At 47.4% G+C, this 26,513-nt stretch overlaps 3 protein-coding genes and 1 pseudogene across 4 annotated transcripts in view; 3 read left to right on the plus strand and 1 right to left on the minus strand.

Moving 5' to 3' along the window:
• ARHGAP1 (Rho GTPase activating protein 1) overlaps nt 1-1,404 on the minus strand; it is an 18,417-nt gene extending 17,013 nt beyond the window's left edge. Inside the window, exon 1 of the mRNA XM_011356930.2 lies at nt 1,263-1,404. The gene's annotated coding sequence lies outside the window, so the exon portion shown is untranslated. The remainder of the gene's footprint in view (nt 1-1,262) is intronic.
• A 41-nt stretch (nt 1,405-1,445) lies between these two features.
• ZNF408 (zinc finger protein 408) lies at nt 1,446-6,020 on the plus strand. Its single transcript, XM_011356929.2, has 5 exons — nt 1,446-1,804; nt 2,123-2,400; nt 3,117-3,178; nt 3,401-3,660; nt 4,479-6,020. The coding sequence occupies exons 1-5, from the start codon at nt 1,756-1,758 to the stop codon at nt 5,966-5,968; spliced, it is 2,139 nt and encodes a 712-aa protein (XP_011355231.1). The 5' UTR covers nt 1,446-1,755; the 3' UTR covers nt 5,969-6,020.
• A 153-nt stretch (nt 6,021-6,173) lies between these two features.
• F2 (coagulation factor II, thrombin) overlaps nt 6,174-26,513 on the plus strand; it is a 24,848-nt gene continuing 4,508 nt past the window's right edge. The window contains exons 1-15 of one of the 2 annotated variants that reach the window (XM_023528746.1): nt 6,174-7,342; nt 11,234-11,341; nt 11,693-11,879; nt 12,149-12,275; nt 14,640-14,803; nt 15,444-15,468; nt 15,690-15,740; nt 17,111-17,216; nt 17,346-17,482; nt 18,712-19,026; nt 19,349-19,480; nt 19,557-19,683; nt 20,164-20,331; nt 20,848-21,021; nt 21,268-21,449. In XM_023528746.1, coding sequence (XP_023384514.1) covers nt 14,714-14,803; nt 15,444-15,468; nt 15,690-15,740; nt 17,111-17,216; nt 17,346-17,482; nt 18,712-19,026; nt 19,349-19,480; nt 19,557-19,683; nt 20,164-20,331; nt 20,848-21,021; nt 21,268-21,449 — 1,507 coding nt within the window. In that variant the 5' untranslated portion in view covers nt 6,174-7,342; nt 11,234-11,341; nt 11,693-11,879; nt 12,149-12,275; nt 14,640-14,713. Of the gene's footprint in view, nt 7,343-11,233; nt 11,342-11,692; nt 11,880-12,148; nt 12,276-13,801; nt 14,292-14,639; nt 14,804-15,443; nt 15,469-15,689; nt 15,741-17,110; nt 17,217-17,345; nt 17,483-18,711; nt 19,027-19,348; nt 19,481-19,556; nt 19,684-20,163; nt 20,332-20,847; nt 21,022-21,267; nt 21,450-26,513 lie in introns of those variants that run through there. The other variant, XM_011356931.2, reaches the window with a different exon arrangement.
• Nucleotides 10,003-10,121, plus strand: LOC111737843 (annotated as a pseudogene).

The following is a 26,513-nucleotide window of genomic DNA, read 5'->3' on the forward strand; positions in this document are numbered from 1 at the left end:
AGTTCCCATTCAGTGTAGCGTGAAGGAAGCTAGTGTGGGGAAATTCTAACGTAAAGTAGTGGAAATGTATCCTGGCTAAGACTCCAGTCACCAACAGGCCTGCTCCATTTATGCAAAATAATCCTTACTCCGAGATTAATTTTTCCCTTCTCAGTAGGTACCTATACAAAAATCTTTGAGACTCATTTATAGAGAGGTTTTAACCTTTGGGAAGTCTAGACCTCTGAAATTCTGACGAAATTTGAGGTCCTTTTCCCTAAGAAAAATCAGCATGAAACCTTGCATGGAATTTTAAGGGGTTCACTGGCCCTCTGAGAATCCCTGTTTAAGAACCCCTGACCTATTCAGAATTACATCTGACACATGTAGATGCTCAACCATATGCTGACTGAGAATGAATTAATTCATCTTCTAAGTGGAGAAGGGAACCAACATTTGTTGAAGGCGGTGTAGCACTATGAACTTGACACAAATTATCTTTTAACTTCACAACAGCACCAACGTGAGGACCAGAAAAATAAGCGAATTGCTTAGGGTCATACAATAGAGTCAAGATTTTAATCCATGTCTGTCTGAGGTGGTCTCTGTGGTCAATCTCTCCATACTTCTCTAAGTGACTGTCATTCATGCGATTCTCAAGATTCAGAGAGGTTCTAAAAGAAGGCAAAATAAAGGTCTCCTAATCTCCGAGAATAACTGATAACAACTTGAAATCACATTCTCTGGCATTGGGACCCTCCTCCAAGTTGGAGCTCCAAAATTGCGAAAACGCATATCCCACACAACCAGCAAGACTTTCAACTACAATCACGTTTGCACAGAGCTTCGGTTTACAAAACTCGGACTGGGTGCAATTAACTCATTTCAGATTAAGAGATAGGGATGAAAGCGTAACCTAATAGGTGGCAGGGTGGAGCACTTCCCCCAAATTTCTTGTTTTTAGAGCTTCTGCAGATTGGACCAGGGAGACGTCCCCTTCCCATGGGCCGGATCTGTGACAGCGATCTGACTTGGACCTTGCCTTGCGAAAGGCAGGCAGAAGGCAGGGAAGGAAGCGAAATCCTTTCATCACAGGCCCGAGAGTGGGGCAGAATCCCGCAGCAGGAAGGGCGGGCTCGCAGACCTCATTCCACCCTTGCTCCCTTCCTCGGATCCCCTCGGATCCTCCCCATCCGGGTCCCATCCCTTTAGATGACCTGGCCAGTCCCTTCCCTTCCCTTCCCTCACTACCACCCAGGGAGACCCCGCGCCCAGCAGCTCACCGTGGTCCGGCACTGCTCCTTCTGCCACGCCTGTCAAAGCTCGGCAAACATCCGGCTCTGCTGTAGAGTGGGAACGCCCCCTCCCGTTCTCCCCACTCCCTGACCACTTCCGCCACACCTCCAATTCACTTCCGGCCCACTGCACCGTCCAAACACGGCCTTGCCTGGAGCCCCGCCCGCTTTCCGTGCGTGGCCGCCTGGGGGAAGGACAGCATAACTGTCCGACTCGTCCCTCCCAAAAGGAGGCGGCCGGAACAATTGGTTCCTAATTCCTTGCTACACAAGTCTCTGGGAGACCTGCGGAATCCTAAACTCGTATTGTTCTCTGACAGAGTTATGCTTCATCACTACTGCCAAACTCCCGATCCTGTGCACCATGAGGTCTGACCCTTACAATTTTTTCCTGAGAGGAAATTTGGAAGTCAATGACTGTTTCCGGGAGGAGCTGAGAAGGCGATGCTCACTTCCGGCGGAGGGAGGCTTCTGACCCGGGATGGATCAGGCGGAGGAGCTGCTCTTGGAGCGGGAGAGGCTGCAGTTTGGTGAGTGAGCTGCGATGTCTCCGAGCCTCGGCCCTAGTATAGATACACTTGACTTTCTCTGGTCAACTCTCTCCCCGCGACCCTTGTCCTCCCGAGCCCCGGAGCCGCTTCTGGTGCCTTGAGAGTCTCTGGAGACTTCTTCAGAGCCCTCGACCCACACCCCACTTCCCGTAAACCTCTGAGGGACTCCCTTAGAACTCTTATCAATCCGTCAGACTCCTGAGGCCAGGCTGGACCGGCGGTTTCCTCTCACTTCCCCCAACCCCCAGCCCACGACCTCTTGGGCCACTCCCTCACCGCCTTCCCATCTCCCTGCAGCCCCCAAGCCGCGCCTGGACCCGGGCTCAGGATGGAGCCCTTCCGGGGAAGGCTGTGCTCAGGGCCTCAAAGACTTCCCACCCTGGCCGACCCGAGCCGTCCACGCTTTAAAGAGCCTCCCCCGGGGTTTGGCCCTTGGCCCCTCGCTGGCCGAGGAACAGCGCTTGGGGGTCTGGTGTGTCGCGGAGCCTCTGCAGCCGGGACTGCTCTGGGGGCCGCTGGAAGAAGAGTCTGTCTCCGAGCAGAAAGACGAGGTTGTGAAACCACGGCAGGAGAAGGTATGGAGGGATATGGTCTCTTCTCTCTATCACTGCAAATGTGGAAGAGGTTCAAACGTTTCTGGACAGCTCTCCAGTTTATTAGAAGAAGCAGGATATTTTGAGAGATAGGAAACGGTTTCGTTTTTTCTCGCCAGAACTCTCTCTTTCCTCCACTTGCAGGAATGAGGGAATCGAGGCAAAAGCTGGATTAATATAGTATCATCAGTGATGAAAGTCAGGAGCAAAGGTTTTGGAATTAAATGGTATCATATTCCATCCTTAGTGCCTAGCTAGTTAAATGGTGTGCCTCATTTAATTTATGTAAAATAAAGGAATGGTTGTTTCCTTTATTTTAATCTTCCAGGATTATTTGGAGCAATAGATGAAATAGCACAGGTAGAGGGTTTTGTTGCATAATAAGTACTAAAAAAAGAGTTGATGTTCCTCTTACTACTTTTTCCATTTGTTCCTCACTGGAAGGCAGTTGTGTGTTCGGTTTAGTAATTCTCCACACCCTTAGGAGGGAGGTGAGCGGACCCTCCTTTTGGTCTTTACTGAATGAAAAATCAGAAAACACAGTCCTGTAGAGGCAGAAAAGAGACCATTTAACTGTCCAGAAGCTTCACCATCTTAGATCTCCCTCAGGAGAAGTTACATCTGTTTTGTTTTTGTTTTTTCCCCTACTCTGACCCCCTCAAACACATGGGAGAAGGACTTTTATTGGTTTATTTCAGGACGTGTCACTAGGCCCATGGGGAGACGTGTGTGCTTGTGAGCAGAGTTCAGGCTGGCCCAGGTAAGTTACAGGAGAGTATGTAGTAAAGTTGCTCCTTTGAGGCTTTCTATTGTGGCATGGGATGGAACTGGAGCCGACTATAATTCCCCACCCAGTAATCTTCTGCAGTGAGTGTTTTAAAGGCATGGGGTTCTTTTGGACCCAGACTGACCAGGAGCTGGGGCTTTCAGAAATGACCACTTGAAGAGGGTCTCCTGAGCTAGCTCTTGTTCTGCTTTGCAGTTTGGTGCAGCGGGGCAGGCTGGAGGGTGAGGGAAACGTGGCCCCGGTGTGGATCAACGAGAGGCTCCACCTGCAGGTGTACCGGGTGGTGCTACCTGGCTTTGAGTTGCTACTGTGGCCCAGGACTCCAGCTGAGGGCCTCAGCCCTACCCAGCCCACGCTAGAAGAAGAGGCAGCTGTGGCTATGGTGACAGGAGTGGAATCTGCTTTACAACAGGAAGCGGCCTCTCCTGAGGAGGATGCAGCAGAACCTTGTACAGGTATGTCTGTCATATAAATGGCTGGCTTCCCAGATTATCACCAGAACAACTTGTTGATAAGACAAAGCAGAGCTTATGGCTCAAGAAAGTAAGGGGGAACACCCCGGAGTCTTAGTAGTTTTTCTGAGGAGGAAGGGCAAAGCCTGGAAATTTATTGAAATTTTGAAGTCGGGTATAAGGTGGATCTTTCACTATGGGATGAGGGGCAGGGCTTGATTTGGACTGATTAAGGATCATAACATAATAGTTTAGGATTCACGGACACCGATAGCAAGGCTATAATTTTTAGGCAAAGGATTCAAAGAGTCTTGGAGTATAAGCTGTTATTTGAAGAGTCATGAGTCTATTCCTTGGAATGAACAACATAGGAATTTGCAACTCTTATCTCCCTAAATAAGTTTCCTGGAATAGTAAAGTCATGTTGATGAAGATAGTATAAGGTTTTCAGTTTCTTCTGTTTCTTCTCTCTGGGGTAGGGGTTCCTTCATTTTCAGATGAGCTAAGGTGAGGCAGTGCATCCTAAGTGCATATCTCTAGAGGGAGAACAAGGGGCCTCGGATGGCCTTACTCTAGGGATTATCTAGATGTCTGGAGCACTGTGGTTCCCAAGAGTACTTTCCCAAGAGGCACCTGGGACTCTTGACAGGAAGATAACCGGAGAGCGTAGCTCATGCTACACTGAAGCTCTTGCTTCAGTGTCATTGCTCCCGCTGAAGTTCAGGGGCTGAGGACACATATTCCTATAATTTCCTGATGACACCACCTTAACCACCTGCTACAATCTCTGTTAACCCCAGCACTTAACTCTTGTCTTACAGATCATGGTCACCAGTCACCTCCCAGCATCCAGGCAGAGCATATGGTGAGCTCTGGACTTAAGCTTCTAACCCAGGACCAACTTTCCAAGGAGAGCCAAACATTTGGTCCGTTGCCTCAGGATGGCAGCGTGTACGAGGAGTCCCCACCCCAGACACAGATGCCACCTGAACCTCAGAGCAGTGAGGCCACTTCATCTTCTCCTGGGGGCACCCAGCTGCATGCTTACCTGGTCAAGAAGTTACGTAGCCCCAGTAATCAGTGCCCACCCAGAGCAAAAACCTCAGAGCACAAGGTGCAGCAGGCTGGAGAGCAGCACCCCAGCTTCTCTGCACGTTTGAGGAACCCTCCTGGCCCGGTGGGAGGCTCTCCAAAACAGGGGCGACGGTACCGGTGTGGCGAGTGTGGCAAGGCGTTCCTGCAGCTGTGCCACCTGAAGAAGCATGCGTTCGTGCACACAGGCCACAAGCCCTTTCTTTGCACCGAGTGTGGCAAGAGCTATAGCTCAGAGGAGAGCTTCAAAGCCCACATGCTGGGACACCGTGGGGTACGGCCCTTCCCCTGCCCACAGTGCGACAAGGCCTATGGCACCCGACGAGACCTCAAAGAGCACCAAGTGGTGCATTCAGGTGCCCGACCCTTTGCTTGTGACCAGTGTGGCAAGACCTTTGCCCGCCGGCCCTCCCTACGGCTGCATCGCAAGACCCACCAGGTGCCAGCTGCCCCAGCCCCATGCCCGTGTCCCGTGTGTGGGCGGACCCTGGCCAGCCAGGGCTCCCTGCGGAACCACATGCGGCTCCACACAGGGGAAAAGCCCTTCCTGTGCCCACACTGTGGCCGGGCGTTTCGCCAGCGGGGCAACCTGCGTGGGCACCTGCGGCTGCACACAGGGGAGCGCCCTTACCGCTGCCCGCACTGTGCCGACGCCTTCCCGCAGCTGCCTGAACTGAGGCGCCATCTCATCTCCCACACCGGGGAGGCCCACTTGTGCCCCGTGTGTGGGAAGGCCCTCCGAGACCCACATACGCTGCGCGCTCACGAGCGCCTGCACTCGGGGGAGAGGCCCTTCCCATGCCCCCAGTGTGGCCGTGCTTACACACTGGCCACCAAGCTGAGGCGCCACCTCAAATCCCACCTGGCCGACAAGCCCTACCGCTGCCCCACTTGTGGCATGGGCTACACCCTCCCCCAAAGCCTCAAGCGGCACCAGCTCAGTCACCAGCCTGGGGCACGCTCTAGCCCACCCTGTGTGCCTCCTGCTTCTGAGCCCACAGTGGTGCTACTGCAGACTGAGCCAGAACTCCTGGACACATGCAGCAAACAGGATGCCTCCCCAGCCCGGAATGTCTTCGAAGTCACCATTTCTGAGAGCCAGGATAAGTGCTTTGTGGTGCCAGAGGAGCCAGGCCCCGCACCCAGCCTGGTGCTCATCCATAAAGACTTAGGCTTTAGCACCTGGGCAGAAGTGGTGGAGGTGGAGACGGGCACCTGACACCCTCGCCTTTCCCCAGCAGAGCTCTATATAAAGACAAGCGTTTTCTAGCTGCTTGGTGTTTGGGTCTTTTCTCTTTGTGTTGCCTGATAGAAACTAGAACCTCCTAGGAGAAGCAGGTCAAGGACTGCCCTTCCTGCTTATGGACCACCAAATTGTTTCCTGTAAGGTAAACCTCTAGTTCTAGACTTAAGATCTTTTTATTCACTTCCAGGGGAGCTTTTTCTGCCTCTTTGCCTAGGAGCTCCACAAGACTTCTGTTATTTAAGCATTGTAGAAGAAGTGATCCCGCCCAGTGAGGTCATCAGGTGGCTGGCAGCCCACTGCCCTTTGGGGTGCTTAGTGCTGGGACATTCACTCTCATCAAGCTCCCTGAGGAACAAGCTCTTTTATTTGGAACCAAAGTGAATGACTTTTGAGGGTTAAAAGGCCAAAGACTGAGCTTAGTTCACAGCTCAAGTCTCTCTAACTCAGGCTGTAGGTTATTTTGGTAGATTTTCTCATTACTTGAGGGCTATGAAGTTGGTTTTCGTGCTGAAAGACACAAGACTCAATGGAGGTAGGTGCAGAGGGCCTGATCTATACCCTTCTGTGTCCCTGACCCATGGGCAGTCCTGTTGAGGAAGAAGTGAGGAATTAACATGTATCTTGCATCTGCTGCAGTCCTGGACTGCCTTAGGTGCTGGGGATGCAGTATGAGCAAGACAGTCGGGCAGTTCCCTTCACAGAGCTCATGAGCTACTGTGGGGAGAAAGCCTTGGATAAGAGTTTGAAGAGGAGCACCGTCTGGTGCTATGGATGTGTTTTATGGGAAGGTTTAACTTGGTCTGAGCCATCAGGGAAGGTGTTCCCGCGGAATAATAATGATACTAAACCCTAAGCTCTTATTGTGGGCCATTTCTTTATGTGAGTTTATACATAATTTTCATAGCAACCCCATGAGGTAGGTGGTAGTTATTTTACAGATGAGGAAACAGAGGATTAAATATTCTGCCCAAGGTGACAAAGCTACGAGGTGGCAGAGCTGAGATTCAAACCCATATAGTGCTGGAGTGAGGGTCTTTAGCCTTTGCACTCTGCCGTCCCTCATTTCAACTGCGACTTGACAGATGAGTAGGTGTCAGGCAGGTGAGGCGTGGGGAGCTACACGTGGAAAAAGCCCTGTGATGGGAGCCTGGTGGGTATGAGCAACCGAGATGAGCAGGGCTGGAGCAAAGAGAATGAGGGGAGGTGGCTGCCAGGTCACAGAGACCTTGCTTTAGGAGTTTGGACTTTATTCTCAGGACATCCAGGATCTCCTCGACGGGATTTGAGCAGGGGAATAACGATCAGATTTGTGTGTGAAGAGACCACTGGAGAAGACTGGCAGGCAAGGTGCAGTTGTGGGGAAATTAATTCGGAGAATGCTGAGGTGGCTGGGAATGGGGTGGTAGCAGTGGAAATACAGAGAAATGGAGTCATTCATCCAGCAAATATTTCTTGAGCACTTCCTGTATGTTAGGGATCTAACTATAATCTCTGCTCTTTTTAGTATAGAGAGGCAATAGATACATAACAGACTGGTAAATGCAGTGAAGAAAAATAATGCAGGGAGAGGTTAAAATGGGGGGTGATTTTACAGAGGGCGTTTAGGGAAGGGCTCTAATAATGTGATGCAAGCAGAGACCTGTGCTATGAAAGGGAGTGAGCCAGGTTGATGTCTGCAGGAGTGGGATTCCCAGCAGAGCCCAGTGAGTTCACAGAAGAGCAAAGAGCAGAGTGGCCAAGACAGAGCATGAAAGGAATCTGGAGGGGAAAGCCACACTATCCAAAGCCTGAAAAACAGCTGCTGATACTAAGTTTTAGTCAGCAAACCCTGTTTTTTCTTGAGCTTGCATGAGGCTCTGTAGGTCCTAATCTTTTCCAGCTCCTGCTTCAGACAGGGTCATTTCAACTCAGACAACCACTCAGCAGTGTCTGCCCAGTGTTGTTAGGTATCCTGGGAACATACTCATTGCTTGAAATAGAACTGTCCAGGGAAGAGAGGATGCTTTGAATTGCTGGGGAGACCTGTTGACACCCTACAACAATCCTCAAGCCCAAACCTGGGATGCTCACACCCCTTGCCACTTTTAGTTAATTTTTTCTCCCATGTTTTAAAAGATTTCTGTTAAAGAGAAATGGACTTACTCATTTTTAAAAAAATTATTATTTATGCCTACAGTACCTGGTCTTCCTAGGTGGTCTCCCATCCAAGTACTAACCAGGCCCAACCCTGCATAGCTTCCAAGATTAGATATCTGGCTTGTTCAACGTGGCATGACCATAGACCATGGACTGTGGCTCCACTGGGGTGGGATGTAAAGTAGATGTGCTAACCACTACACTATGGAAACACATCCTGGACTTATTTTCAAAATTAAAATAGAAAACTGATCAGATCAAGATCGAATTTAAAGGCACCTGGTTTGGGACCCTCTGCTCTGCCAACTCATGGCTAAAGTGAGAATGGGTATCAGAGAGCATTGTCCAAGCTACTGTTACAGATAAAAAAAACGGAGGCCTAGAGGAAAGTCATTTGCCAAGGCATGAAACCAGTCAGTGGCAGAGCCCAGACAGGGCCCAAGTCTTCTGACTCTTAATTTAATACTCTTCTAGCTAAAATATAATACAGTGATTTTCTTGGAAAGACTAGTCACTGGAATTTTTTTCATTGAGAAAATGTTTCCCCCTGATTTCAAAATAATTCTTGTTCATCATAATGTTGAAAGTCTCTTATTCCCTATTCCTTTCCTCCATCCCCTTATAAAGTCACTTTTAACAATTTGGTGTATATAGTACTGAATTTGAACACTGCTTCCTGCTCTAGGGCAAAGATGTTGTGTAAACAATGCTGGATGCCTTTTCACAGATGTAAGTTTAACCACCCGGTGTTTATAGCTGCTAAACCAAACATCAGAAAGGGCAGATCTTTTGTCCTGATTTGCAACTTTAATAGAATGAGAAAATCTTAGAAAAAAAATTGAATCATGTTTCGGGACCTTTAAGCAATGCAAAGCATCATGGATTGTAAAGAGCTCCATCTCTAGACAGTTTCAAATATGGATCATGGCTCTGCCCTTGACTAGCTGCATAAACTCAGGGAAGATACTTAGCTTCTCACTGCCTGTTTCTTCATAAAATGGGCATAAATATGTACCTACCTCATCAGTACTGTGTACCTGGCACACAGTGAGCAATCAGTAAATTGTAGCTGGTTATTAATAGTATTGTAATCAGCCCTCCCAAATTGGAAGACAAGATTAAGATACAATTTTCCTATAGGTAATACTTGTTTGGGGCAGGCTGACATCACACAATAGTTTTGTACTTGGGCGCATGTCCTCTAGGTATACTGCACAGTACAATAAGGCTGTGCTCTACCTGAATGCCAGGGGATGAGGGTCATGTGAGGTGAAGAGGAGCAGGTCTCATCCTGAATTTGCCACCAATTCTCTATATGACCTTAATCAACTTCCCCACCCAGAGCCTTCCATTTTCTCATGGAGTGACATGGGGAATTTGGACCAGATCACTGGTTCCCAGTCTCGGCTTTACCATGGAATCCTTTAGCTAATTTTTTTCTTCTATAGACCCCATATTTTAAAAGATTTCTGTTAAAAGAGAAAAGGACTTACTCATTTAAAAAATTAAAATAGAAAACTGAACAGGTTGAGAAAAGCATAACGTAATTAACTGCTCAAAGAGACATAATTTCAGCCAAAAGGGGAAAACATTATTTTTTGTCTTAGGGTAAATTTACAATTTTGAGGGTTTTTGTTTTTGTTTTTGTTTTTTTAATACACAAAGGGACAAGCCACCCTGTAGTATATACACAAAGTCTAAGCTTCAAAATGTCTGGATTTAATGATATCTGATCTTTCTTTGAGCTCTGAAATTCTCTGTCTTGGAACATAATTTTACTGTTTTTCAGTAATTATAGAGCTTTACTTTATAACATAATATTGGTCTTACCCTTGAATTTGTGTGACAACATATTGGGCAGAAATGCAACCCCCTACAGCCATGCCACCCTGAATGTGCCCGATCTCGTCTGATCTCAGAAGCTAAGCAGGGTCGGGCCTGGTTAGTACTTGGATGGGAGACCACCTAGGAAGACCAAGTGCTGCAAGCATTAAAAAAAAAGAAGTTTAAAAGTAAGGGATTGTAAGCAGGCAAGATCCTTGCAATCTGTGAGGTCAACCAAGGGTTGCTTTCCCTAAAAAATAAAAGTAAAAAAAGAAAAAAGAAATGCACCCCCTCACTGTGGCCTTGCTCTTAGAGGGCAGTGTGGTCTGCTTTAAGTATGCAGGCATATGTTTGTGGTGAAAAACAGGAATGACATGCTGTTGCCCACGGGGCCCCAAGAGTTCCAAGGAGAATGGTTCATGGAGGCTGGGGGACTTGTACTGGACCCCGAAGACTAAGGGTATGTTGGGTCTGTTGGAGCTCTGTACCCATCCATGGTGGTGCCACCATGGCCTGGCAGAACTCTTCGATCCTAATAGAGCCACTCACAGAAACAATGCTCTTCCTTGATCCTCTCTGCAAAGTCAAGAGTGTAGGCATGGTCTTCTGTTCGCCCAAGAAAACATGGAGCCTGTCTAACTAGAATCCACTTACTACTTGCCGTGCTTGTTTCATCTGTTTGCTATAAATTCTTCAGTATAATCTATAACTCATAAGGATTTTAACAATACAACCATGTGTCATATAATACTAACTTAACAGTCCCTTCATATTATTGGGAACCTAATCTATATTTAACAGTCCCTTCATATTATTGAGAACCTAATCCATATTTAAATGTGTAAAAAAAAAAATGTCTTTTTACAGTTAATTTGTTGAAATATCTAAACCAGTCATGGTAATTTGATTCACTTTGTGCATTTGGTTGTTAGATCTCTCTTATTATTCTGAACAATTTCTCTTACTCCACCCCTTGTCAGAGAAACTGGGGTTATTTGTCCTGTCGAATGACCCTCATTCCTTGTGGTGGTATCCTATTCCTTTATTATCCGTATTTCCCATAAACTAGCAATTAAAGCTAGAGGTTGATTTGATCCAGGTTCACTATTTTCAGGAAGAACCCGTCATGGCCAGCATTGTGTATTTCCTGTTGTACCATATCATGTAACAGTGCTGTTTATTGACATTATCATACTTCACTAACATATGTTTTATTTGGGGAGGGGAATAGTTTAGTTTTTATTTAATAATGATAAACTTAACTCTGAATCCAACTAGACTTGGAGGAGATAAGGCTGGAATCCAAAGAATTGCAATAAGCGAGAACACAAAGATTACGAGATATGAGAGCTGGGTTGTTCTCCTCAGGGACAAAAGGAATCAGAGGTAAAACACAAAATCAAAGTGCGAATGGTCTTGAGTCTTCTTGCTGGTCATGCCATTCCTGTACCCAAAGTCTCCTTGGCTTCCACAATATTCACGCCATCTCTCTCCTGGCCAGAGCCCATGCTTGCCATCCAAACTATCAGTTTTAACTGTGCAGATGACAATTGGGAGCCATTTAGGTTGGGTCTAGCATTTGCCACGGATGAGATGTCAGGACTCCTGTTCTTCAAAATGAAGTTCTCATTAGCAAAGTTCTCCACCTAGAGAGACTTGCTGCTGGTACTCTTATGATAAACCCAGAAATAAGTCTGGGAAAGCAATAATCCTTCTAAACAAATCTCATCTTCCCAGTGCTCAGAGAACCGAAGTTTTCTGCTTTGGAACATTGTCTACAAACAGCTTGAAGAAGACCTGGCCCAAGAACTTGCCTGTCATGGCCATGTCTGTACATGGACTCGGCAAGCCAGCAACATCGAATAAGAGTCAGCAGAGAGTCCAGTAGGATTTTATTTAAGTTCTTCCACAACAGCCTCATGAGGTGAATTTTGTTATAATTTTGATTTTACAGATGATGAGACAAAGGACTGGCCTCCCAAACCAGTACTCACTTCCATGCCGTGGTGCTGGTCTGTCAGGGCTGGGGATTTCTGACAGCCAGGGAGCAAGGGGGCAGTCAAGAAGAGGGCAGTCTCCCCACCCCCGCCGCCTCCCCTCGAACCTTCAGTAGAAGAGGTGCCCTGTGTTATATGTTTTGTCCTCCCTGCCAGTACCCCACACTCCACCCCCTTGCCTCTTCTCCTTCTCCAGGTCGACTCAGCCCTGGCCCAAGCTGGTCTTCAGAAAAAGGAGGCTCCCCTGCCTCCAGGCAGGAGGGGTGAAACCACACATCTCTCCACTTCACCCTTAATATGGAATTTTTAAAGAAATCAGTGAGGTGAGCTCTTTTCACTATTCCACTCAAAAAAAAAAAAAAGTAGGCTCAGTGTCATTAGTAATAGGGATACAAATTAAAACCAAGATGAGACACCTACACATCCATCAAAATGGTTAATGTGAAACGGCTGGACAGCATAAAATGTTGCTGAGGATATGAGCAACTGGGAGTCCCAAACATTACTAGTGAGATTATAATCTAGCACTCGGGACAACTATTTGTCATAGTGACTTAAGCAAAAGATGTGCCTGCCTAATTACCAAGCAAATCCACTCCTGGTCCTGTACCCAACAGAAATAAGTGCTTATCTACACGAAAAGAGTTGTACACAAATATTCATAGCACTCTTCATAGCCCCAAACTGGAAACTAATCCAAATGCCATTAAAAGGTGAATGGATAAATAAAATGTTCTGTGTTCATGTCACGAGAGACTATGCAGCTTTAAAAGAAACGACTACTAATGCACACAACATGGATGAATCTCAGAAACATACTGAGTAAGAGAAGCCAGACACAAACAGGTACATGCTGCCGGTTTTCATTTAGATTAAGTTAAAAACCGATCTGTGGTGATGGTGGTTAGAACAGAGGTTATTTTAGGGACAGCACGAAGGAGTCAGTTGGGCCTGGAAATGTTCTCTCTCGATCGGTGATGGTTATATAGGTGTATGCATAAAAATTTGAGTTAAACACTTAGGATTCACTTTAACATTACTGTATATAAGTTAAACTTCAATTTAAATGTATAAAGAGAAAAATAGGAATATATAACATAAATATATATATAAATATAAATGTAGGACTGGGCCACTCAGGAATTAAGCTAATTTGTGGGGAGTCATAGTTCCAAGTTCTCTGCCAACCCTCTCTCTTTTCCCTCCCTGTGATCTTCCCAGACCATATATAACCACAGTCCAGACCCTGGACAGCCAGGCTTGAAGGACAGCAAGGCAAGAACCTGTGCTACCTATGTTTCTGCTCTTTGTCCTTCTGTCCTAATTAGACCCACGACTAATATTTACCTTGTGTACTGCAAACAGGAAATGGGGGAGGGACGGGAGCAGAGCCAGAAGATGGGTAGTGTAGGGCCACCAGGTGTTCTGGGCTGGCCCAGGGCCTACAGGTGGGGGAGAAGGAGGGGATCACGGTTATTTGGGGATTTGGGCTGGCCCCTGTTCCCGGCAGGCCAGCTGAGCAGCAGGTCCTGGGATATGGGAGGAAATAGAACAGAGGCCCAAGAGGCCCTGGCTCGGGCTCCCCTCAGGCAACCACTACACACAAACACTCCCCCACAGCTCCCCAGACACGCAAGAGGGGAAATGGGACCCTCTATCAGTGGCTGAGAAGCTGGGGCAAATGTTGGCCATTCTTGCCCCTCATGTATCCTAGGGCAAGGTGGGCAGTGCTCATCTGACCATGCCCCTCTATTTTCTTATATCTATCTGTATATTGTGGTCACACAAACCTTCCTGTTGGTTTACATCCATGTATCTACTGATGATTAATCACTTACTATATTTCATATGATTTACATTCATAATCTCCTTTAGTCCTCACATCAAAGTACTATTCCCATTGTACAGATGAGGAAACAGAGGCACACACAGATTAAAGCAACCATCGCCATGTGTCAGGATTGAAAGGAGCCTTGGGAAGACCTTGTGACCCCACTGGCCCAAGCAGGCCCATGCATGCATCAGGGAAGGAGGGGCTGGACGATGCTGGTTACACTGGTCTTTCCTTTGTGACTTCCTCCCAGATCATCTATCTCTGGTCCCAGGAGGACCTGTTCTCCCAGATGGTGGGGTGGACTATCTATTCACTTGTCCCCGTGGCCCTGACCTGCTGACCACTCCCTTTTAGCTGATTTCATGTTAGTTTAACATTAACCCAGAGGGGTCAGGACGAGCCCTCAGAGTCTCAAACTGACACACTATGGCACACGTCTGCGGCCTGTGGCTACCGGGCTGCCTGGCCTTGGCTGCCCTGTTTAGCTTGGTGCACAGTCAGCATGGTAAGGGGGGCTTGAAGCTGGGACAAGCTGGCAGACTGGGATATGGGCCCACAGGCTGGGGTCCCCTGGCTTGACAGAGAACGTGGGGCCATCTCCCAGGTGGACCTCAGCCTGTGGTATCCAGCTTAGGGGAGGAGTCTGGTGCTCAGGGCTGGGCAGTGACTACTTCTCTCTTGCAATATGGAGAGTGGGCTAGGGGCAACCAGTGAAAGGAGGGAAGCTAGCGGGCTACTGTCAGACATCCCTTTTCGGAAGGCAGCAAGGCAAGCCAGGCTTGCTTCCGGCTCCCACGATGGCCAAGACAGCTGGGCTCCCTCAGGCCACTGTCCCATGCCTCTCCTACTGCAGTGTTCCTGGACCCTCGGCAAGCACTATCGCTTCTCCAGCGGGTCCGACGTGCCAACAGAGGCCTCCTGGAGGAGATGCGCAAGGGCAACCTGGAGCGAGAGTGCGTGGAGGAGCTGTGCAACTATGAGGAGGCCTTTGAGGCCCTGGAGTCCTCCAGCGCCACGGTGAGGGAGGGCCAGGCCGTCATGGGGAGGGCCGGATCCCTTCATACGGGCCAACTCTAGGACCTCAGATGAGGGGAGCAAAGCACATTGCAGCTCTTTAACTATGATAACTTCATCTCTGGGTCCCATTTTACTGAGCTGCCAAGATGAACAACTTCACCTCTCTTGGAGGTCCTGATGGCTGGTCCCAGAGCCTCTCAGTCTTTAGATATCTGTCTACATGGAGCTCCTGGTCCCCAGGGCCTCTCAGCTCCAGCTTTTCTACCAACTCTGTGCCACCCTTGGGGTGTGGGACTCTGGTGAGGCTGGCAGCCCTGAGCCTCGGCCTCAGTGTTCCACGAGCCCTTTTGCAGCCTTTCCCTTCCTTGGGGCTCTGCTCGGGCCCCACTGCCAGGGCCCCACACCTCCCTTCCCCAGTCTACCCCACTGGGGGTAATCCCTTTTGGGGAGCTCCTCTCTCCTCAGATGCCCTTCTCAGTGGGCTCGGGCTTATGGAAATGAAAGTAGGACACTCTGCCACAAACCTCCCCAGAGCCCACCTCCCGAGTGACCAGGTCAGGGAAAGAGAAAAGTATAAGGAGAAGGCTAAAAAACAAAACGGGGTCCTGCCACAGCCTCACGTTCAGCCCTTGTTTTCCAGGATGCATTCTGGGCCAAGTACACAGGTGAGCACTGGGAAGGGTCTGCCTCAGGGAGTCCTGGGGACCCCAGTTAGAGAACATTCTACTCTAGAAAATCTGGTCCATTCAGTCAGTCATCCCCCCCACCCACCGTTCCTTCCTTCCATCTATCTGTCCATCTCTCTGTTTCTAAATGTTGTTCTGCCCTTTACTTGAGCCCATCTTGTCCCTATCTGAATCCCCAAGGTGTTTCTGGTCTTTTCCAGCTTGTGAGTTGGTGAGGAAACCTCGAGAAAAGCTCGTGGAATGTCTGGAAGGTGAGGAGTTGACACGGGGGTGGGAGGTCAGGATATGAGGGGGACAGCATGGGAAAAGAGCAAAGTAGGGGTGAGTTAGGAGGTTGCCCAGTGGTGGCAGCCCCTGGCAATCTGACATTGCCCTGTTCCTGTGGTTCAGAGTGTATCTTTGCCTGGCTCTGGGCCTGGCAGTCAGTAAGATAATTAATGTTGGAGGAATGAATGAATGGATGGATAATGAATTAATGTTTAAGGCCTCATTCTCACGTGAGCCCCTGTCCATGCCAGTCAGTTTTCCCCATGTATCCAGGGCAGTGCTCCAATGATGTCACATTCATTCTCCAAAACCTTGAGCGGCTCCCCATTGCTCCCAGAATAAAGCACCAGCTTCTTAGCATGATGAACTTTGTAGGTCTTGGCCTTAACCTCCCTTTCTAGCCTTATCTCCCATTGGATCAACCATGAAGCCACACCCCCAGCTATTCTGACACCAAGCTCTTCTCTAAACATGTCAAGGTGGTTCTACTTCCTAGCCCTACATTGTCATCTTCCCCTGGAATGGCCATCACAGCCTACCGGAAACCTCCCTATCCTTCAAGGACTAGTTCAAATGCCACCACTGTTAGAATGACAATAGGCCCAATGACAAGAACTCTTGAATCACTAGCCATACTTTCATTTGTTCAATAAGTTTTTCAGTTTTAACTGAGTCCCTGCTATGTGCCAGAAACTACGTCGAGTGCTAGGTGTTTTAAGAAAATCAAGGAGCTCACAATTTCATGGGAAAACAAAAACACAAAATGTCAAAGTGATTGCTAGAAGAGTTCTGTTCCAGGTGCCAAGAGAATGCCAGGAGAAGGAGCCTTTAGTTTGCGGACAGAATCAGAGACAGCTCCCCAGAAGAAGTAGAGTTTTACCTGGATTTGTGGGATGCACTGACGAACAAAGAGGAGAGCATTCCAAGGCAAAGAAAATAGCATGGGCAAAGGTCCTGAGGCACGAGGAGCTAAAATAACAGGACGGGTAGACCAGAGCCAGATTAGCTCTTATTCACTTTTCATCCTGCTAGCCATGCAGAGCCACAGAGTCTAAACTCCATGGGGGCAAGAGTGTGGCACCAGGGCCTGGTGCTACCTTGACTATGCCTGTCTTATTCATCACTAGTACCTGGCACAGTGCTTGTCAGAGGGTCATTGCAGGGTGGGCACTCAGTATATTTGGCAACTACTGTGAAATGGATTGGAGAACTGCTGAGTGCAGAGGAGGTGCTGAGTAAATGCAGGTTAAGGGTCATGAGCCAGGAGCTGGGAAGGGGTGGATAGACGGAGCTTTGCTAAGAGAGAGTGGGGACAAATGCTCGGGGTAAGAAAACTGGCCTGGGGTCTCCACAGGTAACTGTGCCGAAGGTCTGGGTATGAACTACCGAGGGAATGTGAGTGTCACCCGGTCAGGCATTGAGTGCCAGCTATGGAGGAGTCGCTACCCACATAAGCCTGAGTGAGTAATGGGCAGGCCTGTCTGCCAGGAGGCTGAGAATGGGGCGGGGGTGGGGGGTGGGGTGGGCAGGAGACACTGGAGTGGGTGGTGGTGGGGGATGGCCTCCTGCTAAGCAATGTCCTTTTCCAGAATCAACTCTACCACCCACCCTGGGGCTGACCTGCAGGAGAATTTCTGCCGTAACCCAGATAGCAGCAGCACTGGGCCTTGGTGCTATACTTCAGACCCCACCGTGCGGAGGGAGGAGTGCAGCATCCCTGTCTGTGGTGAGCTGGGGTGATTGGTCCATGGCCAAGGCCCAGGGGTCTTCATGGGGCCTGGAAGCCTGGGATAGAAAACAAGATCCTGACTTCCTCCAAGGGGGGTTACTCATTTACAACATAACGTATTTGGGCCTGTTAGTGAAGTTAGGAGACCAGAGAGAGCTGGTTTCCAGCCTCCTCCTCTCCCTCCCATCTTCACTTCTCTATGATCCAGGCTGTGACTCATTCCAGGGGTGCTTTCCTTCCTGCTCAAGGCACTCTTCCCTCCAGGAAGCCCTCCCTGACCATTTCAGTCCACGTGCCCTTTTTTGAGCCCCGCAGGGCAAGCCTCCTACAGTCCAGCCCTGCAGGATTCTGTCATTATTATTTCTTGTGATCTGTCAGTTAGCTATAAGCCATAATCATGCTGCAAAACCCACAAAATCACAAACCACAAAAGCTCAGGGGAATACAGCAATAAGTATTTACTTTTTATTTGCATGAGGGTTGGCTGCAGTGGACTGCTCGTGTGTCTGTGGGGGTCCATGATGTAACCTGGGCTTGGCAGGTGGCTTTATTTCAAATGATGGGTCCAACTGAGCTTGCCTCCTTGTGTGGGTTGGGTCCAGGTCTGCTCTACATGTACTCATTCTGGGGCTGAAAGACACCATCTTCCTGTGGTGATGGCGGGAGTACAAAACAATGAGCAGAAACATACCATATGAGCCTAAAGCAATGTCCTTTTCCAGAATCAACTCTACCTAGGCTCAGAACTGGCCTAGTCAGTTCTGCCCATGTTCCACTAGCCAGAGCAGCAGTGTGATCAAGGTCAAGGGGTGGAGAAAGCATGCTGAAATTGACCTACTGCTCTATGTAGACATCCTTAGCCATCCCAACTATATTTCCTGCTTTGCCTTTCTGAAAACACAGAATCCTTCTTTAAAAACTCCAGGTAGTCACTACCAATAGATTATAGACAGCCCTGTAGTAGATTACAGGAGATGAAACCTGGTTACTAGCTCCAGCTTATCATGCACCAGACAGTCATGATGACTATTTTGTTTAAATCTCTCAACGACCCTGCAAGAATGGCATTAGCAACCTCCTTCACAGGCAAGCAAACTGAAGCACAGAGAGGTGAAGTTGCCGGAGGTCATACAGGAAGGAAGCTGCAAGGCAGGGGTTCAAATCCTGACTGTCTGGCTCCACGTATGGTCCCTGCCACTCTGCTCCCTTACCTCCTCACCCACCAGGCCAAGGGGGTGTCACTGTGGCGCTGACCCCACGCTCCAAAGGCCTCACCGTGAATGTGTCACCTCCATCTGAGCTGTGTGTCCCTGAGCGTGGCCGGCATTACCAGGGGCGCCTGGCGGTGACCATGTATGGGTCCCCCTGCCTGGCCTGGGACAGCTGGCAGGCCAAGGCCCTGAGCAAGGACCAAGACTTCAGCCCGGCTGTGCCGCTGCTAGAGAACTTCTGCCGCAACCCAGACGGGGACGAGGAGGGCGCATGGTGCTACGTGGGCGGGAAGCCTGGCGACTTCGAGTACTGCGACCTCGACTACTGTGGTGAGAGGGCAGGGCGGGCGCGCCTGAGACAGGTGGCAAAGCCTGGAGGGAATAACAAGAACAGCGCCTCCCCTAATCTAAGGCTCACCGCGCACCCACATGAGTGCGCTCATCGCAGCCTTTCGTTACCCAGGTGGGAATAGGTTCTGTCCCCGTTTCACAGCTGAGCGCAGTGGGGCCTGGCGGTGAAGCTGCCAGGTGCGCTTGCGCTCTTAATCTCCACATCAGAAGGTGTCCAAGGCCTGGCGGTGGCTTGGGGAGGTCTAGGGCCCGGGCAAGGAATGGCCCAGCCCTGTCCCAGCCTTTGCCGCGGTCCCTGCAGAGGAGGAGCCGATAGAGGAGGAGACTGGCGACGGGCTGGGCGAGGACCCGGACGCGGCCATCGAGGGGCGCACCACCACCGAGGACTTCCAGCCCTTCTTCAATGAGAAGACCTTCGGCGCGGGGGAGGCAGGTGAGGTGGCGCGCGCGCGGCGCGGCCGCGGGGCAGGGGCTGCGCTCTGCCGCTCACCGCCTGGCTCGCTCTGCAGACTGTGGGCTGCGGCCTCTGTTCGAAAAGAAGTCGCTGGAGGACGAAACGGAACAGGAGCTGCTGGAGTCCTATATCGAGGGGCGCATCGTGGCGGGCCGGGACGCGGAGAAGGGTCTGGCGCCCTGGTGAGTCCCTGACGCGCTGCTCCCATCACTGTGCCGGAGCCCCCGCCCCCAGCCCTGGGAGACTTCTCTTCCCTCAGACGCCTAGGCTACGGGGATACCGTGAGCCGAGCGTTGGCGTCTCATCCAGCCCTTTTGAGATTGGGTTTATTACTTCTCACGTGCAAACAGCCAAGCTGAGGCTCAGAGTTCAAGTGATGCTGCTAGTGGGTTGCACAGCAGGACTTGAACCCAAGTCCACTGACCCCAGAGCTGTGCTAAGCTGCACTGCTCTGGACTGGAAATGGGGGCAGTGTGCAAAAAGCAGGAGGCAGCCCCTAGCTGTCACGTGGGTGCCCCAGTCCCCAAGGGTGGCCAGGTCAACCTGGGGTCTGGGACAGCAGGCAGCTCTGTCCAGTTAGCTCTTAAATCTGGGACTTTCTACTTCCAGGGTGGGTGGTAGGGCAGCTCCCCAGCTCTAACGCTTCCCATTCCCCCTGCCAGGCAGGTGATGCTTTTCCGGAAGAATCCTCAGGAGCTGCTGTGTGGGGCCAGCCTCATCAGTGACCGCTGGGTCCTCACTGCTGCCCACTGTCTCCTGTACCCGCCTTGGGACAAGAATTTCACTGAGAATGACCTTCTAGTGCGCATTGGCAAGCATTCCCGCACCAGGTACAGCATGGGAGGACCAGGAATGTCTGGCAGGGGTTTGAGTTCTCCAGAGTGACTCTGAGGGGCCATGGTGGCTCTGGGGCGTGTGGGAGATGTCTGTCTCTCAGTAGAAACCCCAGCAGTCTCTGCTGTAGGGTCCATTCGGCCACGTCCTGACCTTGGCTTCAGGTTACAGTCAGAGAAAGTAAGACTTGCAGAGAGTGAAATCCTGGCCTGCCCCTAGCTCTCTGGAGGCCAGACGCCAGGGTATGGCTCAGGTGTGACTTCTGAATAGAGGCTGTTTGTATCATTGCCTACAGTCTGTGTACCTTCCCCATCTTCCTGGGCTGTTTGATTCCAAAGCTTCTTCCAGGAAAACTGCCAGGGAGCTGCCGGGTGCCACTTCACTGGTGACCTACTGGTCACCCTGACTCCCAGACCTTGAAGGCAGGCAGTTTTCTTTTTCAGGGGACTGCTGCCCCAGGGAACTCACTAGGTGGCTTATGGCCTCTCCTTCCTCTGTTGGGGTCTGCCCAGGTATGAGCGAGGCATTGAAAAGATCTCCATGCTGGAAAAGATCTACATCCACCCCCGGTACAACTGGCGGGATATCCTGGACCGCGACATCGCCCTGCTGAAGCTCAGGAAGCCCATTTCCTTCAGCGACTACATCCACCCTGTGTGCCTCCCTGACAAGCAGACAGCAGCCAGGTGGGGTGGCCAGGTGGGACGGCCAGGGGGCCATTAGCTGAGGGGCCTGGGGTGAGTTCTGGGCCTGACTTGCCCTGTGTAGGCCTTGCAGAAGTTCCTTCCCTTCTCCAGGCCTCAGTTTCTTGCAGAAAACCAAAAAGTTCTTTCTGCACTGGTGTTTGAGATTCAGATCTCTAAGGGGTGGTGCTGGGGCCAGAGGCTTCTGGAGGAGTTGTTTCTCACTAGGTCCATCTCCCTTCCCCAAAGGTTGCTCCAGGCTGGATACAAAGGGCGGGTGACCGGCTGGGGCAACCTGAAGGAGACATGGACAGCCAGTGCTATTGATACGCAGCCCAGTGTCCTGCAGGTGGTGAATGTGCCCATCGTGGAACGCCCAGTCTGCAAGGCATCCACCCGGATCCGCATCACTGACAACATGTTCTGTGCTGGCAAGTCCCCTGTGGCTCAGCAGGAGAGGACGCAGGGCCTTGGGGTTGGAGGGATGGAGACATGTTAAGAGCACAGACTTGTTCAAGTCCTGGCTCCAGTCATTTACAAGCCATATAACTTTGGGCAAAGTCACTTAACTTCTCGGAGGCTCAGTTTCTTTCTCTGTAAAATGGAGATAAAAGCCTTTGTTCCAAAAGGTTGTGTGAGGGTTCAATGAGATAGTATGTAAAGTGTTAGGTGTGGTGCTGGTCAATAATTCATACGCATGAGCCCAGATAGCTGCAGGAGGCCATGGGGGAGGAAAAGCCATTCATTCGTTCAGTTATTCAACTAATATTTATTGAGTGCCTACTGTGATCTAGACGGTATTCCAGGGTGTATGACAAGGACCCAAACAGACAATGCCTGTGTCCTCGGAGAGCTTCCTTCCTAGAAGGAGAGAATGTCAGTAAACATATTTAGAAAGCAATCCCTGCTAGGGAGAAAAATGAAGCAGAGTAAGGGAGAAAGAGATGGGGACAGGGGTGATCTTCTAAATAGAGTGGCTGGAGAAGGCCTCTCTGAGAAGGTGACATTTGAGCAGAGACTGGAAGAAGTAAAGGAGTGAGCCAGTCTAGGGGCAGTGTACTCTAGGCTGAGGGGAGAGCAGGTGCAAAGGCCCTGGGGTGAGAGCATGCTTGGTATATCCGAGGAAGAACAGGGAAGCCTGAGTGGCTGGAGTGCAGTAAACACAGGAAGGGAAGTAGCAGGTAAGGAGAGAGGTCCAGGCAGGCACTGCTCTCAGGGCCTGGAAGAACTTTGGCTTTTACTGAGATAAGAAGTTATTAGAGGGTTTGGGGCAGGTGAAGAAGTGGTCTCGTTAGATTATTTATTTATTTATCCATTAATTAATTAATTAATTTAATTTATTTATTTATAGGCAAGGCAACCTTTGGTTGACCTCACAGATTGCAAGGATCTTGTCAACTTACAATACCTTATTTTTAATTTTTTAAATTTTTTTATACCTACAGCATCTGGTCTTCCTAAGTGGTCTCCTATCCAAGTGCTAACCAGGCCCGACCCTGCTTAGCTTTTGAGATCAGACAGGATCGGGCTTGTTCAGGGTAGCATAGCTGTAGACTAATTTGATTTTTTAAAATAAATTTTAGTGTAATTTCAGACTCACAGAAAAGTTGCAAAAATAATACAAAGAATTCCTGTATACCATCATCCAGATTCTGCCACTTTGTGTGTGTGTGTGTGTGTGTGTACATACACTGTTTGAGAGCAAATGGTGCATATGATGCCTTTTTACCCACGTAATTATTCTAAAGAACAAGGATGATCTCTTTTATAACCACGGAACCATTACTAAATTAGAAAATTAATAACGATACAGTACCATTATGTAATCTGTAGACGTTACTGAAATATTTTCCATTTGTCCTACTTGCTAATGTCTTTTATAGCAAAAGAAAAAAATGTTTTCTCATCCAGGGTCCAATCTAGGATTACTCATTGTATTTTGTTGTCAGTCTGTCTTTGTCTTCTATGAACTTTACAAGTACAGGGCAGTGACACTGTAGACTGGCCCTCAGTTTGGATCTGTTTAAGGTTTCCTCATGATCAGATTCAGGCTAAGTGTGTTGTGACCTCTGTGTATCCCAGTAGCAGGCACACGATGTCGATTTGTCTTGTAAATGGTCAGATTAACTGACCTCTTGGTTAAGGTGGTGTCTGCATCTGCCAGGTTTCTCACTGTAGAGTTGTTTTTTATTTTTATTTTTTAACGTCTCGTGGGGAGAAACTTTGATACTGTCTACCGTATTTCTCATCAAATTGTTCTCCCAACTGGTGTCTGCCAAATGGTGACTTTCTAATCCTGTCGCTCCTTCTACATTTATTCGTTATTTTATTGTAGGGAGACCTTTCCTTTCATTCTGTGAGTGTGGACTCATGGGGCCTTTATTCTAAAGGTTATAGTTTGTTATTGCCGTTACTAATTTTGACGTCTGAATTATCCCAGATTTGGCCAGTGGGAATCCCTGCAACCTGGCTTCTGTGACTTTTGGAGATGTCCCTGTCATTCACTGAGTACTTTCTTGGTTTTGGCACCAGAATATGTTCCTGGTTCATTTTGCTTCCCTTCTACTGGAGAATGGTGTTTAGAAATCAAGATCTGGGTGGTAGGTAGCACATTGCTACTAAGGTATCATTGCTTCTAGGCCCTCTCGGCAGACAGAACTAGAAATGCATATTGTGCAAACACCAGCATCTATACCCATTTTTCTATCAATCTAAAACGATGAGTTCAAATTGAAGCCTCCCATTGCAACCCAACAGGATTAATTTCAGCTTTTCCCTTTCCGCATTTATAACTGTTGACAGTGAGAAATCTGACTCCTATTCTCCATAATATATTTACTTATTTGATCAATAGTAGAACACACACTTTCAGAATCACTCATCAATGGCTATGAAAAACAGTCCTACCAACTATAGAGTTCATCATTTCTTCAGTTGTTTCTGTCCTTAGCCTGATTCTGTGTTCAAAAGTAACTTGGGTTATTTCTTTTTTTCTTCCTCCTCTGTGTTATTTAAAATATAGATAGTTAGGTTAATTTGTTTCTGATTGTATTCAATTTGTGGTCCCCCTTCTCATCTTTGTTCTTATTTTACTTTTGGAGTATTAGTGGTTTTAAAATTGGGGCTCTTTGAAACAAGTCCACTCAGAACTGATACTCCCCTTTTCCTCCCCCCTGTTCCCACCCCATCCTGTCCACCCCATTTCCATCTATGCTCTGTAGTTAACCAGTCTCAGTAGTTTGTGGTTTATTCTTCTTGTGTTTCTTTTTGCATAAATGAGCAGACACATGCATATTATTTCCTTTTTCCTTACGACAGGGTAGTATATCATAGATATTCTTTTGTACTTTGCTTTTTTCACTTTATGTGTCCTGGAAATTCACTCCATTATTGGTTATAGAGTTCTTCCTCATTCTTTAAAAAAATGTTAATAGCCACATTATCCTTCATTGTGTGGATGTATCCACATTTTATTCAGCCATTTCCTGTGTATGGGTATTTAGATCGTTTCCTGTATTTTGAAGTCGAACATCTCTTCATATGCTTACTGACCATTTTTATATCTTTTTTTGAATTGTCTGTTCACTTTTTGCCCATTTTTGGTCCCTTTCCCATAAAATTTTAAGTTCTTCACATATTGATATTATTAGCCTTTATTTGTGATATATGTTGTAAATATTTTCTCCCAGTTTGTTTTTTAACCTTTATAATTTTTTTGCCACTCAATTAAAAATTTTTATGTAGTCAAATTTATTAATAATTTATTTTATTGCATCAGGATTTTGCGTCAGAGTTAGAAAAACCTTCCTTACACTCAGGTAGTAGAGAAATTCACTCATGTTTTCTTTTAGTACTTGGTTTCATTTTTCTTAGATCTGAGTCATTTGGACTTTATGCTTGTATACGATGCAAGATATGGATCAAATTTATCTTTCTCCAAATGGCTAACCAGCTATCACTACACCATTTATTAAAAATTCCATATTTGCCCTAGTGATTTCAGATGTCACGTTCATCACATAATAGTGTATGTGTACTTAAGTCTGTTTTTAGTCGAAGACATTCTATTTGGTTCTCTTGGTCTGTTGTCTATTATATTAAAACACTGTCTTAATTATAGAGGCTTTAGAGTATATTTTAATATCTGGTAGGGCTTGTTGTCTCTTAGTTTTTCTTTTCCAGTGTTTTCCTGGAAATGATTGCATGTTTGTTTTTCCATATGAACTTTGACATCAACTTGTCTAGCTCCCAAGGCTTGTGGGTATTTTTATTGGGATTATTTTAAATTTAGAAATTTAAGAACAACTGACATCTTTTTGCTGTTGAGTTGTTTTATCTAAAAGCAAGAAATGTCTTCTCATTTATTCAGGTCTGTGTTGTATCTTTTCAGAGTGATGAAATAATATGATTATTTTCTCTGTGGCACCATATTTTATATGTTTGTGTTTTCTCTTTATTTTTCTTGAGTAAATTCACTAAGGGTTACAAAAAACAAACAAAAGATATCTAGGAATTTGACTTATTAGGCCTATTGTTTTTCAATTCTGTACCTTGTTAATTCGTTTTTATCTTTAAAGTTTCTTTCTTGTGCTTTCTTTTGGTTTACTTTGCTGTCTTTCTAGTCTTTAAAGCTGACAGTTTGATTTATTTTTTAATTTTAAGTTTTGAGTAGAGCTGTGCCTTTTCCTCTGTTCATAGACAACACTATATAGTGTTTTCATTATCGTGTTTTAGAAATCCTGTAATTGCAGTTTGTATTCCTCTTTCACCCAAGAGTTGTTTAATAGGTAGTTTTTAAATTTTCAGATGGGAGGGCCCTTTTGTATTTTGATTTTTGTTAATAATTTTGAGTTTCACTACATTGGATCTGAGAGTGTTTGTAATATTTCTATTTTATGGAACTATTTTTTTTTTTTAAGAAAGCTGTTTAATTTCTATGAACCAGCTTTCTGAAAAGCTGTCAGTTCTATGAATATTATACATATGCTTGAGGTGTGTAGGTGTGTTCTCTTATTCATGTGTAAAGTTTGATATATATTCATAAACAAACCTTAACACTTGTCATTTGGTTCATTTAATATTTTCAGTTCATTGGATCTGCCTTATACTGAGTTTGGTGTGTTAAATTCTATTAATGCCTTTCTGTCTCCTTGCTTTGCTTCTAGTTTTTTTTTTTTACTTTATATAAAAACATGGTGGTTGTGTTACTTGGTGCAGATATTCATAATTGTTATTTATTCATTGTGAATTTTGGCTTTTAGCATTAAAAGTGTTCTTTAAATTATATTCAATTTCAGGATTACTATCCCTGCTCTCACCTTGTTTCCATTAGCCCAATATACCATTGCCCATCTCTTTAATTTTAGCCTCTCTGAATCACTGTGTTATATATAGCATAAATGAGTCTTGTTACGTGAGCCAAATTAAAAATCTTGTTCTTTTTAAATAAGTCCATTCATATTGATTGGTATAATTGAATTAGTATTGTCATATTA

The sequence above is a fragment of the Pteropus vampyrus genome, unplaced genomic scaffold (assembly GCF_000151845.1).
Source record: "Pteropus vampyrus isolate Shadow unplaced genomic scaffold, Pvam_2.0 Scaffold31, whole genome shotgun sequence".
Classification (NCBI taxonomy): domain Eukaryota; kingdom Metazoa; phylum Chordata; class Mammalia; order Chiroptera; family Pteropodidae; genus Pteropus; species Pteropus vampyrus.